Source organism: Pseudorca crassidens, chromosome 2, assembly GCF_039906515.1.
Source record: "Pseudorca crassidens isolate mPseCra1 chromosome 2, mPseCra1.hap1, whole genome shotgun sequence".
Classification (NCBI taxonomy): Eukaryota; Metazoa; Chordata; class Mammalia; order Artiodactyla; family Delphinidae; genus Pseudorca; species Pseudorca crassidens.
Window position 1 is genome coordinate 57,625,611 of NC_090297.1, and position 22,467 is coordinate 57,648,077.

At 36.8% G+C, this 22,467-nt stretch overlaps 1 protein-coding gene and 1 long non-coding RNA gene across 2 annotated transcripts in view; one reads left to right on the top strand and one right to left on the bottom strand.

The window, feature by feature from the left end:
- Positions 1 to 1,834: 1,834 nt before the first annotated feature.
- IL23R (interleukin 23 receptor) overlaps positions 1,835 to 22,467 on the top strand; it is a 53,167-nt gene continuing 32,534 nt past the window's right edge. Inside the window, exons 1-3 of the mRNA XM_067712749.1 lie at positions 1,835 to 1,904; positions 4,803 to 5,099; positions 11,458 to 11,581. Coding sequence (XP_067568850.1) covers positions 1,835 to 1,904; positions 4,803 to 5,099; positions 11,458 to 11,581 — 491 coding nt within the window. The remainder of the gene's footprint in view (positions 1,905 to 4,802; positions 5,100 to 11,457; positions 11,582 to 22,467) is intronic.
- Positions 18,517 to 22,467, bottom strand: part of LOC137210696 (uncharacterized) — an 82,403-nt gene continuing 78,452 nt past the window's right edge. The window contains exon 3 of the long non-coding RNA XR_010936668.1: positions 18,517 to 18,593. This is a non-coding gene — a long non-coding RNA (uncharacterized lncRNA). The remainder of the gene's footprint in view (positions 18,594 to 22,467) is intronic.

Here is a 22,467-nt window from a genome sequence, read left to right on the forward strand (position 1 = left end):
GAGGCAAGAAAAGGAGGTGTGTCGCAGAAGTCTCCTGGTGATGCTTACTATAAACCAACCAAATAATTTGATAATTATTTTATTTGGTTGTAGGATCCTGCTAAACCATGAACAATAGTTCAAAGCCACTAATCTGTAATTTTGTCATGTAAACAATACAATAAAGCGGATGTTCTGTGATTAATCACCATTATATCTTTAATGCCCTGAACAATACCTGGCACATATTAGATGCTCAAAAATGCTTGTTAAATACATGAATGGTCAACAGTAGCATTTAAACTTTCTTTTCTTAAGAAATGGGTTTATAATGGATATCACTGTTGGTTGCAAATGAAAACTAAGCATCATATCTTTGGTGTCAAAGATTTTGATAGATAAAGCATATATATGTGTTCTACTTCTTGTCTGAGACAGATTATTTTAAATTAAGATGAGGGAAAAAAAGTACTGACAAAGCAGTTCACTTTCAGTAATCTGGGTTTTCCCAAATAGTGACATAAGAGCCAGTCGTTTTGAATTGGACGGTTTGAGTTCCTCTTTGAGAATCTGAAATGTAGGTCGGTGCTTTGCTGACATTTCCATTTGCCTCATCACAGAAAACCTGAAGTGATCGTTGACAGGCAGGCAGTGAGGAAAGAAGATGTGACACAGGCGACAGCCTGGCTCTGAAGTGGAATTATGTGCTTCAAACACGTTGAAAGGTAAAGAGACAACGATCATCTAAATACTCAAAAAACAGCTATATTTTCTTTTGGAAATACACGGGCCAAGTTGTCTTCTCTTATAAGTTCTTGTGGTATTTCATACAGTGGTTACTGATGGAAGTTGAATCTGTAATATTGTCTATCACATCACTTTAAATAATATTATTGCGTATATTCTATTAGGTGAGTAGTTAACTCCTAACTAGGAACATTTTAGGTCTTGTTTCGCCTATTATTTATAAAGTGAAGACCTACTATTGTTAACAAATTATGAAAGGGATCCTTATATTCATAAGTCACGGGGACCCCAGTTTTTAAAAGTGTTATCAGATATCTTGTGCTATTTGATGAGTCATGAGTTTTGTTGTTTTATATGAAAGGCTCAGATTTTACTAAAGAGATAAAAATAACTGAATAATGTTGATTATTGAATAATTTATTCAATAATGTAGGTAACTGATTAACTGAATAATGTAACTCCAGTTGTAAACTCATGGCAATATTGTTTGGCATTTCTATAAGGTATTTCTTTTGAACTCTCTACAGATAAAAGGGCTTTCTGTAGATTTAACCGGTGATAGCACATAGGCCTTTGTCTCACTTTCTCTTTCTTCATTTTGAATGCTTTTTTTTCTGGAAGTTCTGACATTTTTGGCTTTTCCTGAGTTTTACTTATCAAAGACTAATATTTCTGAAGCTTGATAGGCATGTAAACCTGGTCAGGAAAAGAACTGAGCATCAGGGGTTAGAGCAGAGAGAGATTTCTGATGAGAGAGACAAGATTAGGAGGAGTTATATTTTATCAAGGGTCAAAATGTCCTACTAAGGTAATTCATAGTGATTTTGGGAGGGTATAAAATTCCATACTTTTGCTTTACTCCTCCACCTGTATTATACCTCCTCGCACTCCAGTAACTCCTTTGCCCTGTTTCCTTTACCTCCCCCTTCCTTCCTTCCTTCCTTCCTTCCTTCCATTTTTTCTTCCTAACTATTCTCATCAAAAACAACTGTTAGAAAAAATGTTATGCCTTTTAGTATTTTATTGTTATATTATTAAAATATTACAATTTAAACATTTTTCATATTTTTTCTAGAGGGCGACAAAGAGCTTTTTCCTGCTTTTGGTCATGAATCAGGTCACAATTCAATGGGACGTGGCAATAGCTCTTTACATATTCTTCAATTGGTGTCATGGAGGTACAGTGTTTTGAGTACCTATTGCTATTTTTTATTCAAATAAAATATTGAGTGTTTATTATGTTCATGGCATTATGCTAGGATCTCTGAAGAATAAAAACTTATTATATTCAAAAAAATTATATGCACATAAAATTATGTGGAATGAAATAAAGTCCAACCTCCCTACTAATTCAGGATTCATTTATCAAGCATCCTAACAGACAGACGTCTAATTCTTATACCAACATTTCCACGAAGGAGCTTATTATTTTGAGTTGGCATATTCTATCTTTGAACATTTTTAACTTATACGATAACTCATCAAACATTTCAACTTAATTCAATTCCACAAACCATTTATTGACGGTTACCGTGTGTCAGGTGCTGTGCTAAGCCTTGTATTCCTTTGTGCAGTAGTATTATGTGCTATTATTATTCCTATTTTGTAATTCATACAAACATCTGGCATTATGACAAAGGCATACACAGATTTTAGGAGTCCAGGAGGGAGATCATCAGAAGTTCAGGCAGGGCAGCCATCAGCATTTGAGAGTTTCTGCATAGCATCCTGGGCAGGTGACAGGGATTCATTTACTAGGAGATAACAAACACCAAGGCAGGGTTCTAGACCTTGAAGGAAGCTTTGCAAATCATGCAAGTTACTCAGAATAGTGACAAAAGCAAAACTGTCTTCTGTAGCTTGGGACACATTATATTAGAGATATAGAAGTAGCCCCACCTTGAGAACTAGAATCCTTCCAGCAGGATATTGGACACTTCCAGAGTCAGACCAACAGCTATCCAAGAAGACTTAGTAAAAATAAGACACCAGCTACTTTTTCCAGCTTCTGGAAATATGCAAATGATAAGTAGGACTTCTGTTTATATATCCAAGTGATTAATATAAAGCATAGAGAAATAAGACAAGCCCGTGTCATGTGGCAGAGACCTACTAGCTGTCCATTAAAAATTATTTTATATATTATTGTTCAATCTGCTATGAATATTTTTAATATCATCCAGACTATCTTCTCCACGTTTTCTACTAGAACAATATTTTACCCCTTTTTAACAGATTTGCTGAATAAAAAATATACTATGTTTAGCATTACTCTGACCAATCTAAAAAGAAGAAATTAATGTTTTATATGACTTATTTTAACATATTAAAAAGAGAAATTGACAATTTTTCGTATGACTTATTCTTATATAATCCATGTTGATTCCTGCTGATTACTGATTTTTTTCTATGTACTGAAAAATGATCAACTTACTAATTCATTCTTGAATGTTGTGAAGCTCAGTGGTCCAGTGTTTCTGGGGTTCTTCTTTATTCCACTTTTGAAAACCAGGAGAATATTTGTCCAAATCTGAATTGATATTTTCTGTGTATTCTCAAACACTACTCGCAATGGTTTCATGAAAGTATTCACAGATTTTTTAAGGTGCTCAAGATGCAGTTTGTCTGAACATGAATTGTTGAACTTATTTAAAGCAGTCAGATGCTTTCTTAAAACTTCTTTCCATGTCTTTGCCTTCAATTCCCTATTGATAATGATGGAATTATTTTTAGCATTACCTCAACATTTAAATATTTATAACTTATATGTAAATGTTCATTACATAAATGGCCATATTCAATTATGTTTATATTATAAAAAATTTAATTCTTTTTTTTTTAAATTAATTAATTTATTAATTAATTTATTTACTTTTGGCTGCATTGGTCGTTGCAGTGTGCGGGCTTCTCATTGTGGTGGCTTCTCTTATTGTGGAGCATGGGCTCTAGGCACGTGGGCTTTAGTAGTTGTGGCACGTGGGCTCAGTAGTTGTGGCTTGCGGGCTCCAGAGCGCAGGCTCAGCAGTTGTGGTGCACGGGCTCAGTTGCTCTGCGGCATGTGGGATCTTCCCAGACCAGGGCTCGAACCCGTGTCCCCTGCATTGGCAGGTGGATTCTTAACCACTGCTCCACCAGGGAAGCCCCCAAAATTTAATTCTTTAAGCTTTGAATTCCAAGGATAAGAACTTTTAAAAATCAAATACTGACCTTTAATTATCACTATTTTGATAAGGTTTTAAGATATTCTGATACAGGTATTTCCAGAAAAAGCCTACAATAAATTTTCCTTGATGTGAATTTAATTTAATTGATATTGCATTGCATTGTCATTCAAGTTTATGAAAATGACTTTATTGTCTTTTGGTTATAAAAATAATATATTATATAATTTTTAAAACACAGAAATATACAATAAAAAATTACTGTAACACACAGAGATTATCATTGTTAATATCTTAGTGTATTTCTTTTTAATTCATTCATTGAGTTATTTTTAACATTGAGCCTCCATTAAATATGTTGTTTTGAAACTTGCTTTTCAACTTAAAAATGATGAATTTTAAGTGGTTGTTAAGCAATAAATTTTTGCAGTTAGTAATTAGTACTGATTTTACTCATTAAACTCATAGTTTTCTGTTAAAAGTAGCCTTTATCAAGTGAAAGTGAAAGTAGCTGGTGAAAGAGTGAAAGATTGAGTAGCTGGTTAATGGGGTTTGGATTCTGCAGTGCCAATTCTTATTCCTAATGTTACCTTTGAAAAATGAGGTAGACTCAAAAAGTCTCAGTCCTCACCTTTAAAATAGGAGAGCTAATAATATTTGCTCTTTAGACAGCTAGAGAAGCTTAAAGGCTGAAAGCTGACTCTAGTCTGGTGTCATGCTGCCGAACATCAATAGAACACGGTAAAAACACACTTTGATAAACTAAACAAATGATACTCTGAGTCCTAAAACTCTTTTCTAATGGAAATTATTCAGTTAATTGAAAAAAATTTTTAAATGCAATAGCACATTCTTCTGAATCTCTGGTTTTAATGCTTTACATGGAATTTTTAATTTTATCTATTTGTTTTCCAGGAATTACAAATATAAACTGCTCTGGACGCATCTGGGTAGAACCAGCCACAATTTTTAAGATGGGTATGAATATCTCTATATATTGCCAAGCAGCAATTAAGAACTGCCAACCAAGGAAACTTTATTTTTATAAAAATGGCATCAAAGAAAGATTTCAAATCACAAGAATTAATAAAACAACGGCTCGCCTTTGGTATAACAACTTTCAGGAGCCACAAGCCTTTATGTACTGTACTGCTGAATGTCCTGGATATTTTCAAGAGACACTGATATGTGGAAAAGACATTTCTTCTGGATGTAAGTGTTGAGGTGCATTCAAAATCCAAATGAAAGTTAGGCTAACAATTAACTGGTAATTACCAATCTTGTCTAAAAATAGAGGCAAATTTATATATTTCACTTCTTGTATTAGTTTAAAGTAAGAGTTGCAAATTCAAATGTCTCCAGGGGCCAGGCTGGTGAAATGTGTGAGTTAAGGAGGCTGGTGGGATCCGTGCAGAGAGGAAAGCACAGAGATGGTCTACTGGGCTCAGCCTCTGCCCAGCTTCAGCATCTATGAGGGTCCAGTATCCCTAGATCTTTGGACACTTCAAAAGAAGACAGAAGTGTAAATTTTCAATGTGAACTCTACAAACTTTAAATGTTTGTATGCCAATGCATTCAAAAAATAATTTTTCAACACTAGTCTGGCCAAACACAGCATATGTGAAGGGCAGCATCCTCAGATTTTCACTGTTGCTCTTCTCATCTGTCTTTTACTTAACATTGTTATCCAAACTATTCAATAATATCAACCTTGAAGCAGATCCCATTGCAAAATTTTGAGGCTAAGATTTAGGAAGGAGAAAAACATTTGCAACATTAGCTTTGTGTGCCTGCTATACTTCTTACCAGCTGTGTGACCTTGGGCAAGTTGCTTAACTAGTCTGAGCCTCAATTCCATGTCTGTAAAATGAGGCTAATTATATTGGCTATGGTAAGCATCAAATTTCAATAATTTATTTGAAAGTATATTATACACTTTAAACTACAACATTAATGTGCCTAAATCCTCTTAAATGCATCCTTTTGATAAAACATGGGGAGATTCTGATACAATTCCCTGCTCCTAATGTCACTGCCCTAATTGTGAATAATTGTGTTTGTTATTACAATTATTAAGAAAAAAATTAAGTTAATTTTTTAAATATTTGGTAAGTTCAATTTGTGTTCATGGTATTCTGAAGGTGTTTAAGTTACTATAGTAACATGGGCTGGCTTGTATAATTATACACTTAACTCTTGGTTCTACTATTATGAAGGAAAAATCAGTAAGTTCAGCACGGTTTTAACCCAGAGGTTCATTCCCTACAGCATCTGGGCCCATTTTCAGTGAAAGATAGAGGGCTTTGGGTCTTTGTCATGCTCCCTTTCTCCATACTTTTGAGAATCAAATCTGAGTTCTTCCTCATCTCCAGTACTCAGCTAGACAGAGCAAGCCCACCTGGCCACCTCCACCTGCCCCTTGAGGGGATGTCTGAGAAGCAAGAGGCTTCCTTGTTCTCAAGTAAGGCTATCGTCCTGCTGGGCTCCTGATCTCTGTGATTTTCAAGAGAGAAGAGCCGTGGGAAGTGGTAGAGGTCAACTAAGGAAGGAAATTAGTAGGTTTTGGAGTCAAAGAAAAAATTTATGCCTTAAAGTAATACTAACATGCTAAACTTGCCCTAAATTGTAGGAATTGAAACCACAAGTAGACATCTTATCTGATGTCTAAGGACTTCTTAGCTTGTCCACATCCTCAGGAAACAGAAATAACCCTTCATGCTTAAATACTTTCCTATTTTTTCTTTGGGGGTGTGGTGGGGTGTTGAGAGAATATTTCTTTAGAGGGCAAATGAGTAACTTTCACAGTTGTGTGGAAAGGTTAGTTTTTAATTAAAGCCAGAGTAAGAAAGGAGGCAAAAGAAGTACGCCTCCTTCCCTCTGTTGCAGTTTGGGTGACAGGTTATTGCCAACCGCTCTCCCTGTGTTGCCTGAGGCCCTCTGCCCTCAAACACAACCACCAGGCGATGTTTAAGGCCAGGAAATGGCCTTTTCTCCCCTTCCAGGACAACATATTAGAAGCACTTATACTTTTTGCTGATGGCTGCTTAGAAAGAACATCATCCTTTCCACTTATTTACTTTGTGAGTTGGAACTTCTTACATAGACCTCTGGTTATGAGCATGAAATTGTAACTGCCATGTAAGGGTTTACTCAAACCCCTGGATTCAAGAACCCCTGTGTTCTCAGGCTCTGCACTCTTAGCAAACAGAACTTTCTATTTAAGTAGGTCAAGCAAAGGTTTTTGAGGGGTTTTGTGGTATTCTAGAAATCACATTGCTTTCACTGATCACTTTGATTACAGGATATTCATCCTGTGAGCTTTATTGTGTCAACTTATCATCACTGTTCTGAACAAAATGATTATGTGTATTTTTTTAAACTGGAGACAAATCATAAAAGACAAAGAGAAGATAAATGAGTCGTTGCTGTTCCTAAAAAGATATCTAAACATATTAAAAAGGTTCTGTACCTTAATGTGTAATTTGTGAAATACAAACTATTATTATCACAGTTTTCATTTTTAGCCATAATCTTAAAAACTTCCTAGATTCTTATCTGTGATTAAATGCATGCATATTATGAAAAGTATTCTATTAGAGTCACACCATTCACGGGATAAAATACTATAAGATGTCTTTATTCATTTAAAAACACCAGATTAAACTATTCATGAAAGTCATATATCCACATAATCATTTATTTAAAAGTTTAAATATCTTTGACTTAAATTTTAACCATCTTTGATCTCTACTTGTCATCAGTGCCTAGAAGGCACTGAATATTCGTCTTTAACATTGCTACTACGTCTCATTAGTGACACAATAGGCTGGTCTGCGTGCTCCTTAGGTAAGGAATTATGGAGTGATCTTTGACAGAAGTATTGACTTTCTTTTAATTTTAAATTCTTCTCATTGTCATTTTATTAATCAAGCCAATCAAGTCATGAAATAAACTTTACTAAGTGGTTGGTATGCACCATAAATGTGTTAAACGATAGAAATTCAGAGAAGAGGGGATCACAGACAGTGCCTTCAAGAAGCTCTCAGTAGAAAATGATACTTGGCTAAACTTTGAATTAACAAGAAACCTGGCCTGTGAATAGTGAGGGACCCAATGGTAGGGGAGAGGTGCAATTAGTAGGAGAGAGCAGAGTGTTTTCTGCTATCTGGCTGTACAGAAGGTTTTTATCCATGGACATTTAATAACCTGGCAATGAGATCTAAAAACAATTCGGTCTTATTCGTATAACCATATTCACATTCCCTTCTTTACATAGCTTCACATTAACAAATAGTGTGTATATTTGCATGTGTGTATATAATCTATTTGATCTTTTGCAAAGTTAATTAGTTATCAGACACTTCAGAGAGAATGCTGTGGAATAACATAGCCCAAAAGACTGACAGCTGTCTTTTAGGATGGCCAAATCAGTGATACTCTGTCTGAAACCAGAGGGAAAAAATAACTTCAGCACAGATCACTGAGGGACCCCAACTCAATCAATATCCAAAATGATTTAAATTTATGTTTCCACAGCTACCTCCTTCAAGGCTCAAAGAAAACTTAAAGATTTCTTTTATCCTACTTGGAGTCCAGTTTCTCCCCATTGTAACTTGATACTACAACTACACATTTTAGTGTGTTCTTACTGTTTGAAAACACGTTTTTTTTTTTGTTTTTTTTCTGAGAACGCCAAGTTAAAGTTTTATTTTTATTTAACATCTTTATCGGAGTATAATTGCTTTACAATGGTGTGTTAGTTTCTGTTTTAAAACAAAGTAAATCAGCTATACATATATCCCCGTATCTCCTCGAAAATATGTTTTTTAATTGTAAAATCAAATTGCATTCATGTAGAAAGTTTTTAAAATTTTGGACTAACAAAAAAGAAATACTTATCATTTCTATAATCCCATAATCTCACTACTAACAGACTCCCTCTTTAATAATTTGGAATATGTCTTTCAAGTTTCAGTCTTTTTCTCTCTCTCCCCTTCTCTATCTCTCTGTTTGTCTCTCAAATGAGACTACTATACTATACTATTTTTTTCACTTTATCATATGGCCAGTACTTACTTACTTAATTAAACATATTTCTAGTGCCTTCCAAAGGCCATATACTTAAACTGTCTTCTATAACTTTGTTTTTGGATGTATTTTAGGAGTGTATTTTGGGTTGTTAAGGTGGTCTCCAATTCTTTCATTATTAGGAACAACACTTTAAGAGGCAAACCCTTTTTAGCCAAATATTTTTGTATATCTATGAACATTTCAATATGGTTGCATTCCTAGATTTAAAATTGCTGGGTCGCAAGATATTACTCCCACTTTTAAAGATTGTGATATGTAAAGTGCTCTCCATAAAGGTTGTATCAATTTGCATTCCCACCAGCAGTGTGTTAGAGGATTTCCCTGAGTTCATTCCAATACTGTGGATTAACATTTTTCAAAATCCTTGCCAATTTGATAGATCTAAATGACATCAATTATCGGTTTAATTTGCAATGAGGATAAGTTTTTCATATATTTATTTCTTCTTTTATAAGTAGTATTCTTGGTAGATGATTTACAGGTGAAGTGCAAGAACATACTTGTATTTAAGATAAAGCTTTGGGTATAACTTCAGGTGCATAAATGTCTGCATTTTTATTCTTTCTGAGCCCCCATCCTTTCCTTTTTTTTTTAATGGGAAAGAATTATCATTTTCTTTTTTTTTTTCCTTTTTTTTGGGGTGCACAGTGAGGCATGTGGGATCTTAGCTCCCCGAGCAGGGATCGAACCCACGCCCCCTGAAGTGCAAGTGTGGAGTCTTAACCACTGGACTGCCAGGGAAATCCCTCTTGTCATTTTTTGAGTCGTCAAGTTTCCCAGGCAGTATTGCAAATGTAGGCACAAGCTGAGAGAGCCACACCTGAAAAGTGAGCATATGCTAAACACTCAGTATTTCCATACTTCTTTTTTTATCTTGATTCTTGGTAATTTATTATTGGATGATGCATCTGAAATTCCAGATGCAGTTCTACAGTTGCTGGGGTTTCATAGGCTTCAGAGGCTCCAAGGGCTCAAACAATGTCATTAGAACTCTCTCATCTTTTCTCATTTCTTGGGTTTTGTTTTCCCCTGTGTTGGCTTCATTCTTAAATAGACTGTTTCACTATGACAGCAAGATGGCCATCAACAACTCACAGCTCACATGTTACTCAGAGATAGCAGTTTCAGTGGGGGAGAAGCACCTCTTTTACAATGGCTCCAGAAGAAGATCCTTGGATAACTCTGATTGGTTCATCTTGAGTCATGTGTTCATTCCCAAGGGAAATACTCTGATTAGTTAGCCTAGGTCAAGGGTACACTTCTGTGTGATTGACAGCCCTTGGCATAGGGGCGGAGGTTGGGAGTGAGGGAGATGTCAATTCTCAAAGGGAAAGATGGTAGCAGACAAAAACTAACAATATTCCCCATAACAGGGCCACTCGGGGAAAGAGTTGAGGGCATGGGAGAAGGGGAAAAGAGAGAGAAACTAGAAATAGAATTCTATGAATGCCAAAAATTTTAAATCTTTTTTATTGTAGTAAAATGTACCATTTTAACTATTCTTAAGTGCACAGTTCTGTGGCGTTAAGCATATTGTATATTCACATCACTGTGTAACCATCACCACCATCCATTCCCAGAACTTTTTTCATCTTGCAAACCCAAAACTCTGTACCCATCGAACAACTCCCCATCTCCCCCATCTCCCCAGACACCATCATTCTGCTTTCAGTCTCTGTGTGTTTGACTGTTCTAGATACCTCCTATAAGTGGAATCATACAGTGTTTGCACTTCCATGTCTGGCTTATTTTATTTAGCATAATGTCCTCAAGGTTCATCCATGTTGTAGCATGTCAGAATTCCCTTTCTTTTAAAGGCTCAGTAATACTCCATTGTACGTATGAACACCAAACTTTTAAAGTGGGTAGTGGAATAGGTGCTGGAGAAGTAGATAGTTGCCAGAGCAGAAGAAAAACACCATGGGGAACCCTTTCACAAGAGCCAAACGGCAGAGAGGTTTCAAGGTGGGAGTGACCAAAATAGCAAATGCTGCAGAGGTCAAGCTCAATGATGACTTCACAGAAATCATGGGATTTGTGGATTAGAAAGTCACGATGACCTTAACAACAGTGGTTCTGGTGGAATTGCAGGTCTGAATCTTGATTGTTTGGGGTTCAAGAGTAAATGGGAGTTGAGGGAAAAGACCAGTATAATGGACTTAAAAAAAAAAAAGCTATTATGAAACGGAGAAAGATACGTTGGCAGCTGAGGGGAGACAATTTGGAGAGGAATTTTCTTTTTGGATGGGAGGAACTTGATCACCTTAGTATCCCAAAGGAGGGGAGAATATAGTAAAGTATATGGAGAAAAGTAGCAATGTTTGAGGGCAAAGTGGGTTGCAAGGTGAGCTGGTAGGGATGGAATGGGGGAGGTGCTGTGTACCAATTGGCCTGGTTTTCCAAATAAAATGGAAAGTTTATCAAGTAACTATAAAAAACTTTATGTTTCTATGCTCCTAAGTGATATATTTTGTTGCAGATCCACCAGATGTCCCTGACAAAGTAACCTGTGTCATTTATGAATATTCAGGCAACATGACTTGCACCTGGAACCCTGGGAAGCCCACCTACATAGACACCAAGTATGTGGTGTACGTGCAGAGGTAGGTTCCCTCCTAACAGTCTAACCTGAGCAATTCCACTCCAGTCCAGCCCATGCTGTGCCTCCAGCAGAGATCCAAGAAATCAACTTTAAATATTAAATGCATCCTTTTTATCACCAACTCCCTAATAATGATCAAGGAAGCTACCAAAACGCTTTTCAGGCCATTAATATTCTCACTCTGTGGGAAAATGTGTTCCATAATCTTTCTACTCTTTTTACTCATTGGAGGTAATTGGGGGCAAGGGCCTAATGGGATACAGCACAGCACAGTTTTAAAAGGATCTTTGCTCAAATCCCAGCTCCATCCTCCTTCTAGGGTTTAGGCAATTTTAATCTCTCCAAATTGCCATTTCTTTATCTTTAAAATGGGTTTAAAAATAAAACCTAATGCACAGGGTAATTTTAATTATTTAAGTGGAATTTGGCTTTTTAAGTATGTATCACTGTGCCAGGTCCACAGTCAGCACTACATTCATCGAAGCTATTAGTTATTAATAATGACCCCCAAATCTTAAATTTGGTGTCTGTGTAGGCTGACCATCTTCCCTGGTTTGCCTGAGACTAAGGGAGCTATCAGGACACAGGACTTTCCATTTTAAAACTGAAAGTAATAATTGAATGAAAGTAATAATTTTCTAATTGGAGTTGAGGAGGGCTTTGTGGAAACGCTCTTTTGTTACGTTCTAACGATAACCAGACTTCAGGAGCCAGACAACCATGCAGCCAAAATCTCTTAAGTTTTATGCTTAAGGACAAATAATTGATCGTAAGAGTTATATTACTTCATACTAAATTAAATTGGGAGAAATGTATCTTTAGTTTCTGCTATTCAGAAACTGCAAAATAGGAAAAGGTTGATGTGAAAAAAATCTTTTCCTTCCTGAATGTACATAGTTCAAATGTTTCACTGTTAGAGCAGTTCCTCAGAGCTACTGAGGCTGTCTCCTGGGCTATAGTCCTCAGTTTGGCTTGAATAAAACTCTCTTCTATCCCTTAAAAAAAAAAAAGTTTCACTGTTACATCTAAACTATATCCACATATGTCAGTCTGTGTTGGACTCCTTTGCTAGTGTTAAAGATGGAAATAATACCATTAATTTTGGGGGAAAAATTGTGGGCAAACTGGGCTACATTGGTCACCCTATCCTTGTTTTGTTTCATTTATTTTTTTTTAAAAAGAATGTCTTTAGTTTTGTACAATTGATCCTTGAAAAACGCAGGGGTTGGGGTGCTGACCCCTTTGTGTAACTTCGTGTAACTTTTGACTCTCCCCAAACTTAGCTACTAATAGTCAACTAATAGTTGACCAGAAACCTTACTGATAACATAAACAGTTGATTGACATATTTTGTATGTTATATGTATTATATACTGTATTCTTACAATAAAGTAAGCTAGAGAAAAGAATATGTTATTAAGAAAATAATAAGGAAGAGAAAATACATTTATAATACTGTACTGTATTTCTTGTAAGTTAATGTTGTCTGTTTACAAGCTTAATCATCTCTTACTACTGATATCAAAAATGAAAAGATCATGTGAAAAAGAAATTCATGTTTATTTACAGGTGTCACAATTCATGCATTGATAGGGAAGAAGCAGCAATATGATTGCTTTATAATAGCCTAGCCTATACACTAATGAATGAATCATTATAAAATTTTTATGGCGTACAATATTGCAGTCATATTCATAATACAGCATTGGAAGCTTTTACATTTTTTAAAAAACCACTTACCTGTGATGATAGGCTGATACACAGTTTCTCTGATTAGGAAAAACAGGCGTACTATATGGTAATGTAATTCTTTGAAAGCAAAGTTATAGAACAGTAAGAAAGTAACACATCATTAATTTTATATTAAATATCATTCACTTTATGCCTATGTAAGGATAGACAAGTATCTACTAACATCTACAAATATTTTATGCATTTATGACATACCTAAGTTTTTCTTAATTTTTTGATATCTCTAGGCTATATCTCTATGCAGTTCATCTGTGAGTTTTTTCAAATTGTCACAAATCTCCTAAAATTTTTCCAATATATTTATTGAAAATAATCCACCTATAAGTGGACCTGCACAGTTCAAACCCATGTTGTTCAAGGGTCAACTGTATTTGAAGTACACGTTTTCTCTAGTGATTCTCAAAAGTTTCACAAACTACTTTTTCTTTTATACTTAAAAATATATATATATTTATTGGACTCCTACTGTTTGCCAAGCACTGGGCCAAAAGCTTTATATGTGCTACCTCATTTAATCCCCTATACAACCTTGTGTGGTACATATGATTATTTTTCCGATTTTTGTAGACAGGTGACTGAGGCTTAGCTAGGTTAGGTGATGCATCCAGGGCCACGCAGCTATGAGAGGGAGAGGTGGGATTTGAATCTGGGGTGGCCTGACTGCTTTCTTCCTAGTTTAGTCTTTTCTGCTGAAGTGGTGTGGGAACCCAGATCACAGGGTATATTTGAGAGATGCTATCCAGGTCTCATCATTATGGGAAAGAATAACCTTCCAATCTTACTCTCTCTCTCCATCTGTTAGGTACTCAGAATAACTTTGATTAAGTGAAACATAAAAATAACACCTCTGTGTTCAAGACATTTTGGGTAAAAACTAGACAGATTTTATGAATACATTGCTAAGCCTGGGGTTACTGGCTACATGTCATGGGCAAGAAGCTCACATCTTTCACTAAGTAGCGGTATGGTCAGGTAGCAAAGGGATGATGGAAACACTGAGATCAGTGATGGGTGTGTTGTCAAATATATAATATACTAAGCACTGCGCTCCATACTTTATGTGCCTTACATCTTCAATCCTCAGCTTAACCTTGAGCAGTAACTATTAGAATTGTCCCCTTTACAGAGCTTATGTTACTTCCCCTTAGACATAAGGGAGCCAGAATTCTAACAGGTGTCCAAGACTTAACCAATCCTCCTTGCCTCTGGGACAAAGTAGTCCCCTCGAGATGAAAAGAGTCCATGAGGACAAGAATCTCATTGCAAAGGCAACTTTAGGAATGTGAAAATGAGGGCAGTATGGGAGCAAACACCACAGTTTAAGCTCAAAGAAAAGTTAGATAGTGCCAGATTGACAGAGAATGCCTAGGCTTTGCTATCTCCTGCAACTTATACTATCTCATGGACTCACTGATCTTGATTAGTTGGTTCATTCTTTTTCTTTTAATATAACAGCTTTATTGAGTATAATTCACATACCATACAATTCACCTTATTTAAAGTGTACAATTCAATGATTTTAGTATATTCAAAGAGTTGTGCAACCATCACCACAATATTAGCACGTTTTCTTCATGCCAGAAAGAAACCCCATCTTCATTAGCAGTTACTCCCCATCTCCCCCCAACCCTCCCAGCCCTAGGCATCCTCTGTGCATTTGCCTACTCGGGACATTTTATATAAAAGGAATTATACAATATGTGGTCTTTCATGACTAGCTTCTTTCACTTAGTGTAAGGTTTTCAAGGTTCATCCATGGTGTAGCATGTATCAGTACTTCATTCCTTTTTATGGCTGACTAAAGTTCCATTATTGTATGAATATATCACATGTATCCATTCATTAGTTGATGGACATTTGGGTGGTTTCCATTTTGGGGGCTACTAACATTCATGTACAAAATTATGTATAGACATATGTTTTCATTTCGCTTGAGCATATATTGATACTTAGGAATAGAATTGCTAGGTCATATGGTAACTCAGTTTAAACTTTTGAGGAACTGCCATACTGCTTTTTTTAATTGAATTATAGTTGATTTACAATATTATGTTAGTTTCAGGTGTACAACATAATGATTCAATATTTTTATAGGTCATATTCCCTTTAAAGTTATTGCAAAATAATGGCTGTGTTTCCCAGTGCTGTACAATATATTTTTGTTCCTTATTTATTTTATAAATAATAGTTTGTATCTCCTAATCTCATACACCTATCTTGCCCCCCCACACACACTAGTAACCACTAGTTTGTTTTCTATATCTGTGAGTCTGTTTCTGTTTTGTTACATACATCTGTTTTATTTTTTAGATTCCACATATAAGTGATAACAGAGTATTTGTCTTTCTCTGTCTGACTTATTTCACTAAGCATAATACCCTCTAGGCCCATCCATGTTGTTACAAATGGCATAGTTTCATTCTTTTTTGTGTCTGAGTAATATTCCATTATATATATATATATATACCACATCTTCTTTGTCCATTCATCTGTTGATGGATACTTAGGTTGCTTCCATATCTTGGCTATTGTAAATAATGCTGTTATGAACATTGGGATGCATGTCTCTTTTTGAATTAGTGTTTTCATTTTCTTCCGATATATACTCAGCAGTGGAATTGATGGATCATATGGTAGTTCTATTTTTAGTTTTTTGAGGAACCTCCATACTATTCTCCATAGTGGCTGCACCAATTTTCAATCCCATCAACAGTGTACTAGGGTTTCCTTTTCTCCACATCCCTGCCAACATTTGTTATTTGCAGACTTTTTGATAATAACCATTCTGACACGTGTGAGGTGGTATCTCATTGTTTAGTTCTGTTTTGTTTTGGCCATGCCGCACATCTTGTGGGATCTTAGTTCCCCGACCAGGGACTGAACCCAGGCCCTTGGCAATGAGAGCACATAGTCCTAACAACTGGACCGCCAGGGCCCCTCTCATTGTTGTTTTAATTTGCATTTCTCTAATGATCAGCAATGTTGAGCATTTTTTCATGTGCCTGTTGGCTACCCCTAATTTCCTATTTAATATCATAAAAATGTTCTCCTAATATTTTATAAGATTATTATATATCTCTTTTAAAAGCCATTAATGCATTAACAATTATATCTGTCTAAATTATTTACACGTGGTTTTTGAGGGACACATCTTCTTTATCAAGTGAGGAATACTTGCAGTAGTTATGAATACTGAAATTGTTCTCAGTACCCAAAAAGTCACTTTGGAAGTCTTAAGAATAGATTTATTAAAGAGCAAACTGTCAGAAATATCCATTGGAAAGAGTACAGGCTTTAGAATTTTATGTTTGAATTCCAGTTCTGAGGCTTATCATTTAGATGTCTTTTGTGGTACAAATATCTGAAAACCCAAGTGCAGTGACTGAAACAGACAAGGCCATAGTGGTAGGTAGTACGGAGCTAGCATGTTAATTCAACGATACCCCAAGGAACCAGGCTCTTGCCACTTTTCTCCTCTGCAGCCTTTAGTGCGTTGGCCTTAATCCTCAGATGCTACACATCCAGGCTTCTCATCCAAGTTTCAGGAAGGAAAGAGGTGAAGGGAAAAGGATATTCTCCCATGGAATTCCACTTGCATCTCATTGGCCAGAGTTGAGTTACATGTCTACTCTGTCAGGATGGCAACCTCAGAGAGGGGTGTTATGGGTGGAGTTCAGTACTGTCATCTAATAGTATCTGCCACAATTGCTAGCTGAGGGATCTTGGTAAATTTGTTTAGCTTTGCTAAGCCTCAGCCTCCTGAGAAATGAGTATAAGTAATACCATACTGAGTGTTATAAAACTTACAAGAAAGCAAATTATAAGAAAAGGCTCACAGATAGGAAATGCTTAGAAACTGACAAAAAGGTGATGTTAGAATATTAGAACATTAGGGTGAAACTAAGGCTGGCTCTCTAGACTTGTTTGATTTGTTCCAAAATCAAAACCTGACTGATTTGGGAGACAAGATTAATGTAAAGCCATAAAAAATGATCACTTACAGGATATTATAAACAATAACTTTATTTACATTATTTTCAAGTAACAGTAATTTTGGACAGATGACTATCTAGAAAGATTGTTAAATGTGCTCTAATAAGACTAATTTTCTAACTGTTGTACATATGTCAGTAGTAAATTCACTCATTTATTCCAACTAGAAATGTAAACCCAATGTGGGCAAGAATTTTTGTTTGTTTTGTTCATTGCTATATTGCTTGAGCCCAGGATGAGGCCTGGCGCATAGTAAGTGCTCAATAAACACTCGTTGAGTGATTACTCTGATAACTAGAAATAAACATTTCCTGCATCCTCCCTTCACAATCTAGTTAACTAATAATACTACAAGGTCCTATATATTAAAAAAACTTTTCTTACTGTCTTTTCTGAAACCAAGAGCAAATTATAGCCAAACTCAGGCAAACCTAACCCAAATTCTGACCTGATTGAGTCCAGATTAATGGAATTTTATCATTTTTTTAAAAACTTCATCATAGGTTATCATAAAAGATGTGAAGGGTTACCATAAAAACAAATGTTCTCCTCTAGCAAATTCAAAGAATGAGCTCCTATAAGCACAAACTGGAAAAGAAAATAAACATCTGTTTGTCTTACAATTAATTAAAAATGCACCCACGAGTTGAGAAAAATTAGAGCAATCCATTTTTCTAACTTATGGTTAAGAAGGCCTTTCCCCCTAGGAAAAAGGTGAGTTATAATGAATTTTGTGGTTGAAGTGGTATCAGATTTAAAAAGCCTTTTCTAGATCCTGGGTTCTCAGGGTATTTTCCACTTGGGCAGATAGGTAGAGATCAGCATTTGCAAGGTTTCACTTCCAACTCATGTGGTTCTGTTTTCCAGTAAAATCACATATAGAGAGAGGCATTTCACCTCAGCCCACCCACTTGTTTCCACAGTGGCAGAAAGATGGCATTCCCTCTATGGCAGCATAGGGGCCATCAGGGCCTCCGTCTGGTGTTGGATTGAAGTTGTAAAGTAGAGGAATTGTGTCTGTGTTGCTTCAAGAGTCTTCTTTCTCCCCAGAACCTTTGTGGTGACCCCACCAGCAGAGCTGCATGTCCATTCACATACACTCCTCAACCCCTCTGTATTTTGCTATGTACCAGTGGGTGGTGATAGAAAAAAAAAAATGAATCTCTGCTAATAAATATCTACTTACTGTTGTCCCATTACGCTCAACAGCTTCATGTAAATACGTTCTTTCTTTACCTTGGATACTCTTGCAATGTCTGGCACAGTACCTTGTTGAATCAAAATAAATAACTTGTTAAATGAAAATAAGTGCATGATGGCCCTTCATTCTATTTTATTCAAGTCAATTTAACAAATATTTATTTAGTATTTCATGTCTTCTTGGAACTATGTTAAATGCTAGAAAAATTTTTAAAATACGCAACATGTCGGTACATGACAAGTTTATAAACTGTTTAGAACAGCACCAATGGTAGAATTTTCAGGTACTATGAAAGACCAATAGGGTCTTTTAATTTTTTGTTTTTTGTTTTAGATATTGTATTATTCTTATTATGTAACTGCTACACTTCCACTTTTTATTTATTTATTTATCTTTTGGCTGTGTTGGGTCTTCGTTTCTGTGCGAGGGCTTTCTCCAGCTGTGGCGAGCGGGGGCCACTCTTCATTGTGGTGCGCGGGCCTCTTACGGTCGCGGCCTCTCCCGTTCCGGAGCACAGGCTCCAGACGCGCAGGCTCAGTAGTTGTGGCTCACAGTCCTAGTTGCTCCGTGACATGTGGGATCTTCCCAGACCAGGGCTTGAACCCGTGTTCCCTGCATTGGCAGGCAGATTCTTAACCACTGCGCCACCAGGGAAGCCCAGGGTCTTTTAGTTTTAATGAGACCCCTAAAAACAACTGCCTACTTTTCCAGTTCATAAGGCCTGCTTGTTTTTGCCACATCTTCCTCTCCATATGCATATTCATTATAACCAGAGTTCTTAGATATAATTCCAAATATATTTGAGGCTGTGATGTTATATTTCTACTGAGTTCAATAACCAGTTCATATGTTAAAATCCATCTCCTCACCGATTCTGCACCAGTGCTTGGAGAGCTAATTGTGGCTGGGGACAAACACAAACTTACTGACTGATATTATTTTATATTCATGACCACTCACCTCACCTGGACCCAGGTAGCCACCCAGTAGTCCTACTACACTTCACTGGTCAAGTCACTCCCCCACTAACCGGGTAATTATTTCATTACTCTTTCTTTCATCTCTGGTCTCTAACATCTTCTCCTCTTCCTCACTCTATTGATGACCTGCTTTCTATTTCACTGAGAAAATAGGAGTAATGAGAAATACCACAGCCTCCCTCATCTGCTGACACACTGACATCTGTATCCACATACTTGGTCTTCCCTTCTAGTACTGTGGATGAACTACCATTGCCCTGATGCCAGCTCTCCACTGTGTACTAGATCTTACCCTGCCTGCCTACTAGAGGACATCGCTCCAACAATACTCCTTTTCTCTGTATCATCACCTTTTCTATCTTTACTGGATCTCCTCATCAGCTTTCAAAGATGCTGTAGCATCTGCTCTCTTGAAAATACAACCCTCCCTTGGTCCTTGCCTTCCACTAATCTATTTCTCTGCTCCTTCTACGGCAAACTCCTCAAAAGAGTTGTTTGTACTTTCTGCCTCTACTTCCTCTCTTTTCATCGTCTCTTTAATCTAGTCAAGTTTTTGCCCTTCACCTCCAGGTCTTAGCAGTGTCACTAATGACTTCCCCATTGCCAGATGCAATGGTTTATTCTCAGTCCCCACCCTCCTTATCAGGAGGATTTACCATCAGGAACATTTAACTTAGCTTTTTACTTCCTTCTTTTGGCTTCCAGGACAGCACTCCCTTTTGGTTCTCCTCCTACCTTCCTGGATGCTTTTTCTCAGTCTCTTTTGCCAGTTCCCCTTTATTCCAGTTAAGTAATGGTGACCCAGAGCTCTATCCTAGGACCTCTTATTATCTCTATCTACATTCATTACCTAAAAGATCTCACCCAAATTTATGGTGTAAAACTCCCTAATCTATATCTCCAGTCCAGATATCTCTCCTGCAATGCAGCCATCATTTATCTAACATCTTACTCAGTATTTCCTCTTGGATGTCCAAAATGTATTTTCAAGCTAACACTTTCAAAACCAAATACCCAGTTTCCTTTCCCCAGACTCACATTCCCTATCTCAGTAAGTGGTAACACCATCCTTTGCAGTATTCAGGTTAAAATCATTGGAGTCCTCCTGGATTCCTCTCTAACACGCCCCCCCATTCAACTGATCAGCAAAACCTACTGGATCTGTCTTTAAAAAACTGACTTCTCACTGCCTGGTCCAAGCCATATCATCTCTCACCTGCATTAGTAAACTGGTGCCCTTCACCTTTGCCCTGCTACAGTCTATTATTCACAAGTAGTCAGAGTAATCCTTTTCACATGCACATCAGATGTCACTCCTCTGCTCAAAATCTCCCATTTCACTCAGAGATCAAAGGCAGCATCCTTCCATGGCCTTATGTGACCTTACAATGTCTTCTAAATCTCCCACTCCTCTAGGACTCTCTGATATCATCTCATCCCTTTCCATCCCTCAGTCTACCAAGCCTCAATGACCTCCTTACTGTTCTTGAACAGGACAGGCAAGGTCCTGCCTCAGGGCCTTTGCATATCACCTAGAATGCTCCAAAGAGCCACAAGACCTGATTCTTTACTGCTCTAGTGTTACCTTCTCAGATGCTCAGATCTTCCCAATCTCCCTAAAAAAAAAAAAAAAAAAAAAAAAACCCACATCTACTCCTAGCATTTCCTAACCTCCTTCTTTTCTCTTCTGAATGTTTATCACCACAAGACATATTATATATGCATTTGTTTCCACCAGAATGTGTGCTCCACAAAGGTTGGGACTTTACCTGTTTTGTTCACTGTGGTAGCCCCAGTGACTAAAGTAGTGCTTGGAACATAGTGGGTGTTAAATAAATATTTTTTGAATGAATGATTAAATTAAAAAGTACTGTTCACCATTATCACCACAAATCAGCAGTGTTTATTAAAAATCTATTAACTACAACTAGGATTAGGTGCAATGGAAACTTCAGAAAAATATAAATCATGCTGACTCCTTCAACAAATAATCTGTTATGTATTAGTTAGCACAAGAAAAAAAGAAATAGAAGTAAGAAATTTAAAAAACTTTGTAGCAGGGCTTCCCTGGTGGCGCAGTGGTTGAGAGTCCTCCTGCCGATGCAGGGGACACGGGTTCGTGCCCCGGTCCGAGAGGATCCCACGTTCTGCGGAGAGGCTGGGCCCGTGAGCCATGGCCGCTGAGCCTGCGCATCTAGAGCTGTGCTCCGCAACGGGAGAGGCCACAACAGTGAGAGGCCCGCGGACCGCAAAAAAAAAAAAAAAAGAAACAAACAAAAAAAAACTTTGTAACATACAGTTGTATGCAAAAATTGTCCTAAAGTATATAGTCAGTCATTACAATTAGATTCTTCATCTAAAATAGTGCTTTGTGGTCTAGGTGCTGATATGAGGGGTAGACTTTAAAAGAAGAATTAAATTGCCTAGTAGCTATGGTTAATGTCGGTTTGAGAATACATTTCCATTTTGACTTGTGGTCTCAATACGTGTGATAAAAGAATTAGCCACAAACCAATTAACAACATGTATGTGGTTTTCTCTAACTGGAAAATATTCAAAGATGCCCTACTTACTACTTACACATAGTTGCCATTCTCTTATTTTCACATTTGAATACTTATTTACCATGAAGTTAGCACTCCTTATTACAAAGCCCTTGCATGGAACCCCTGTGCAATGCTCCTTCTCAGAGGGAGCTCATTTACTTCAAGCCATGTCCACAGCTGCCCTTCCCAAAGAGGTACAGTAGGCATAGTACCCAGGGCTAGCCATACTTTCAGGAGTCTACAGGATGTTTAATTGCATTTAAAATCACAGGAAAAAAAATGAACCATTAGGTCAAAGAAAATGGTTTAATATGTGATATTAATATAGTTGCTTTTATATCAGCAGTTGTGAAACATAATCTATATGAATATGTGTGTGTGTGTGTGTGTGTGTGTGTGTGTATATATATATATA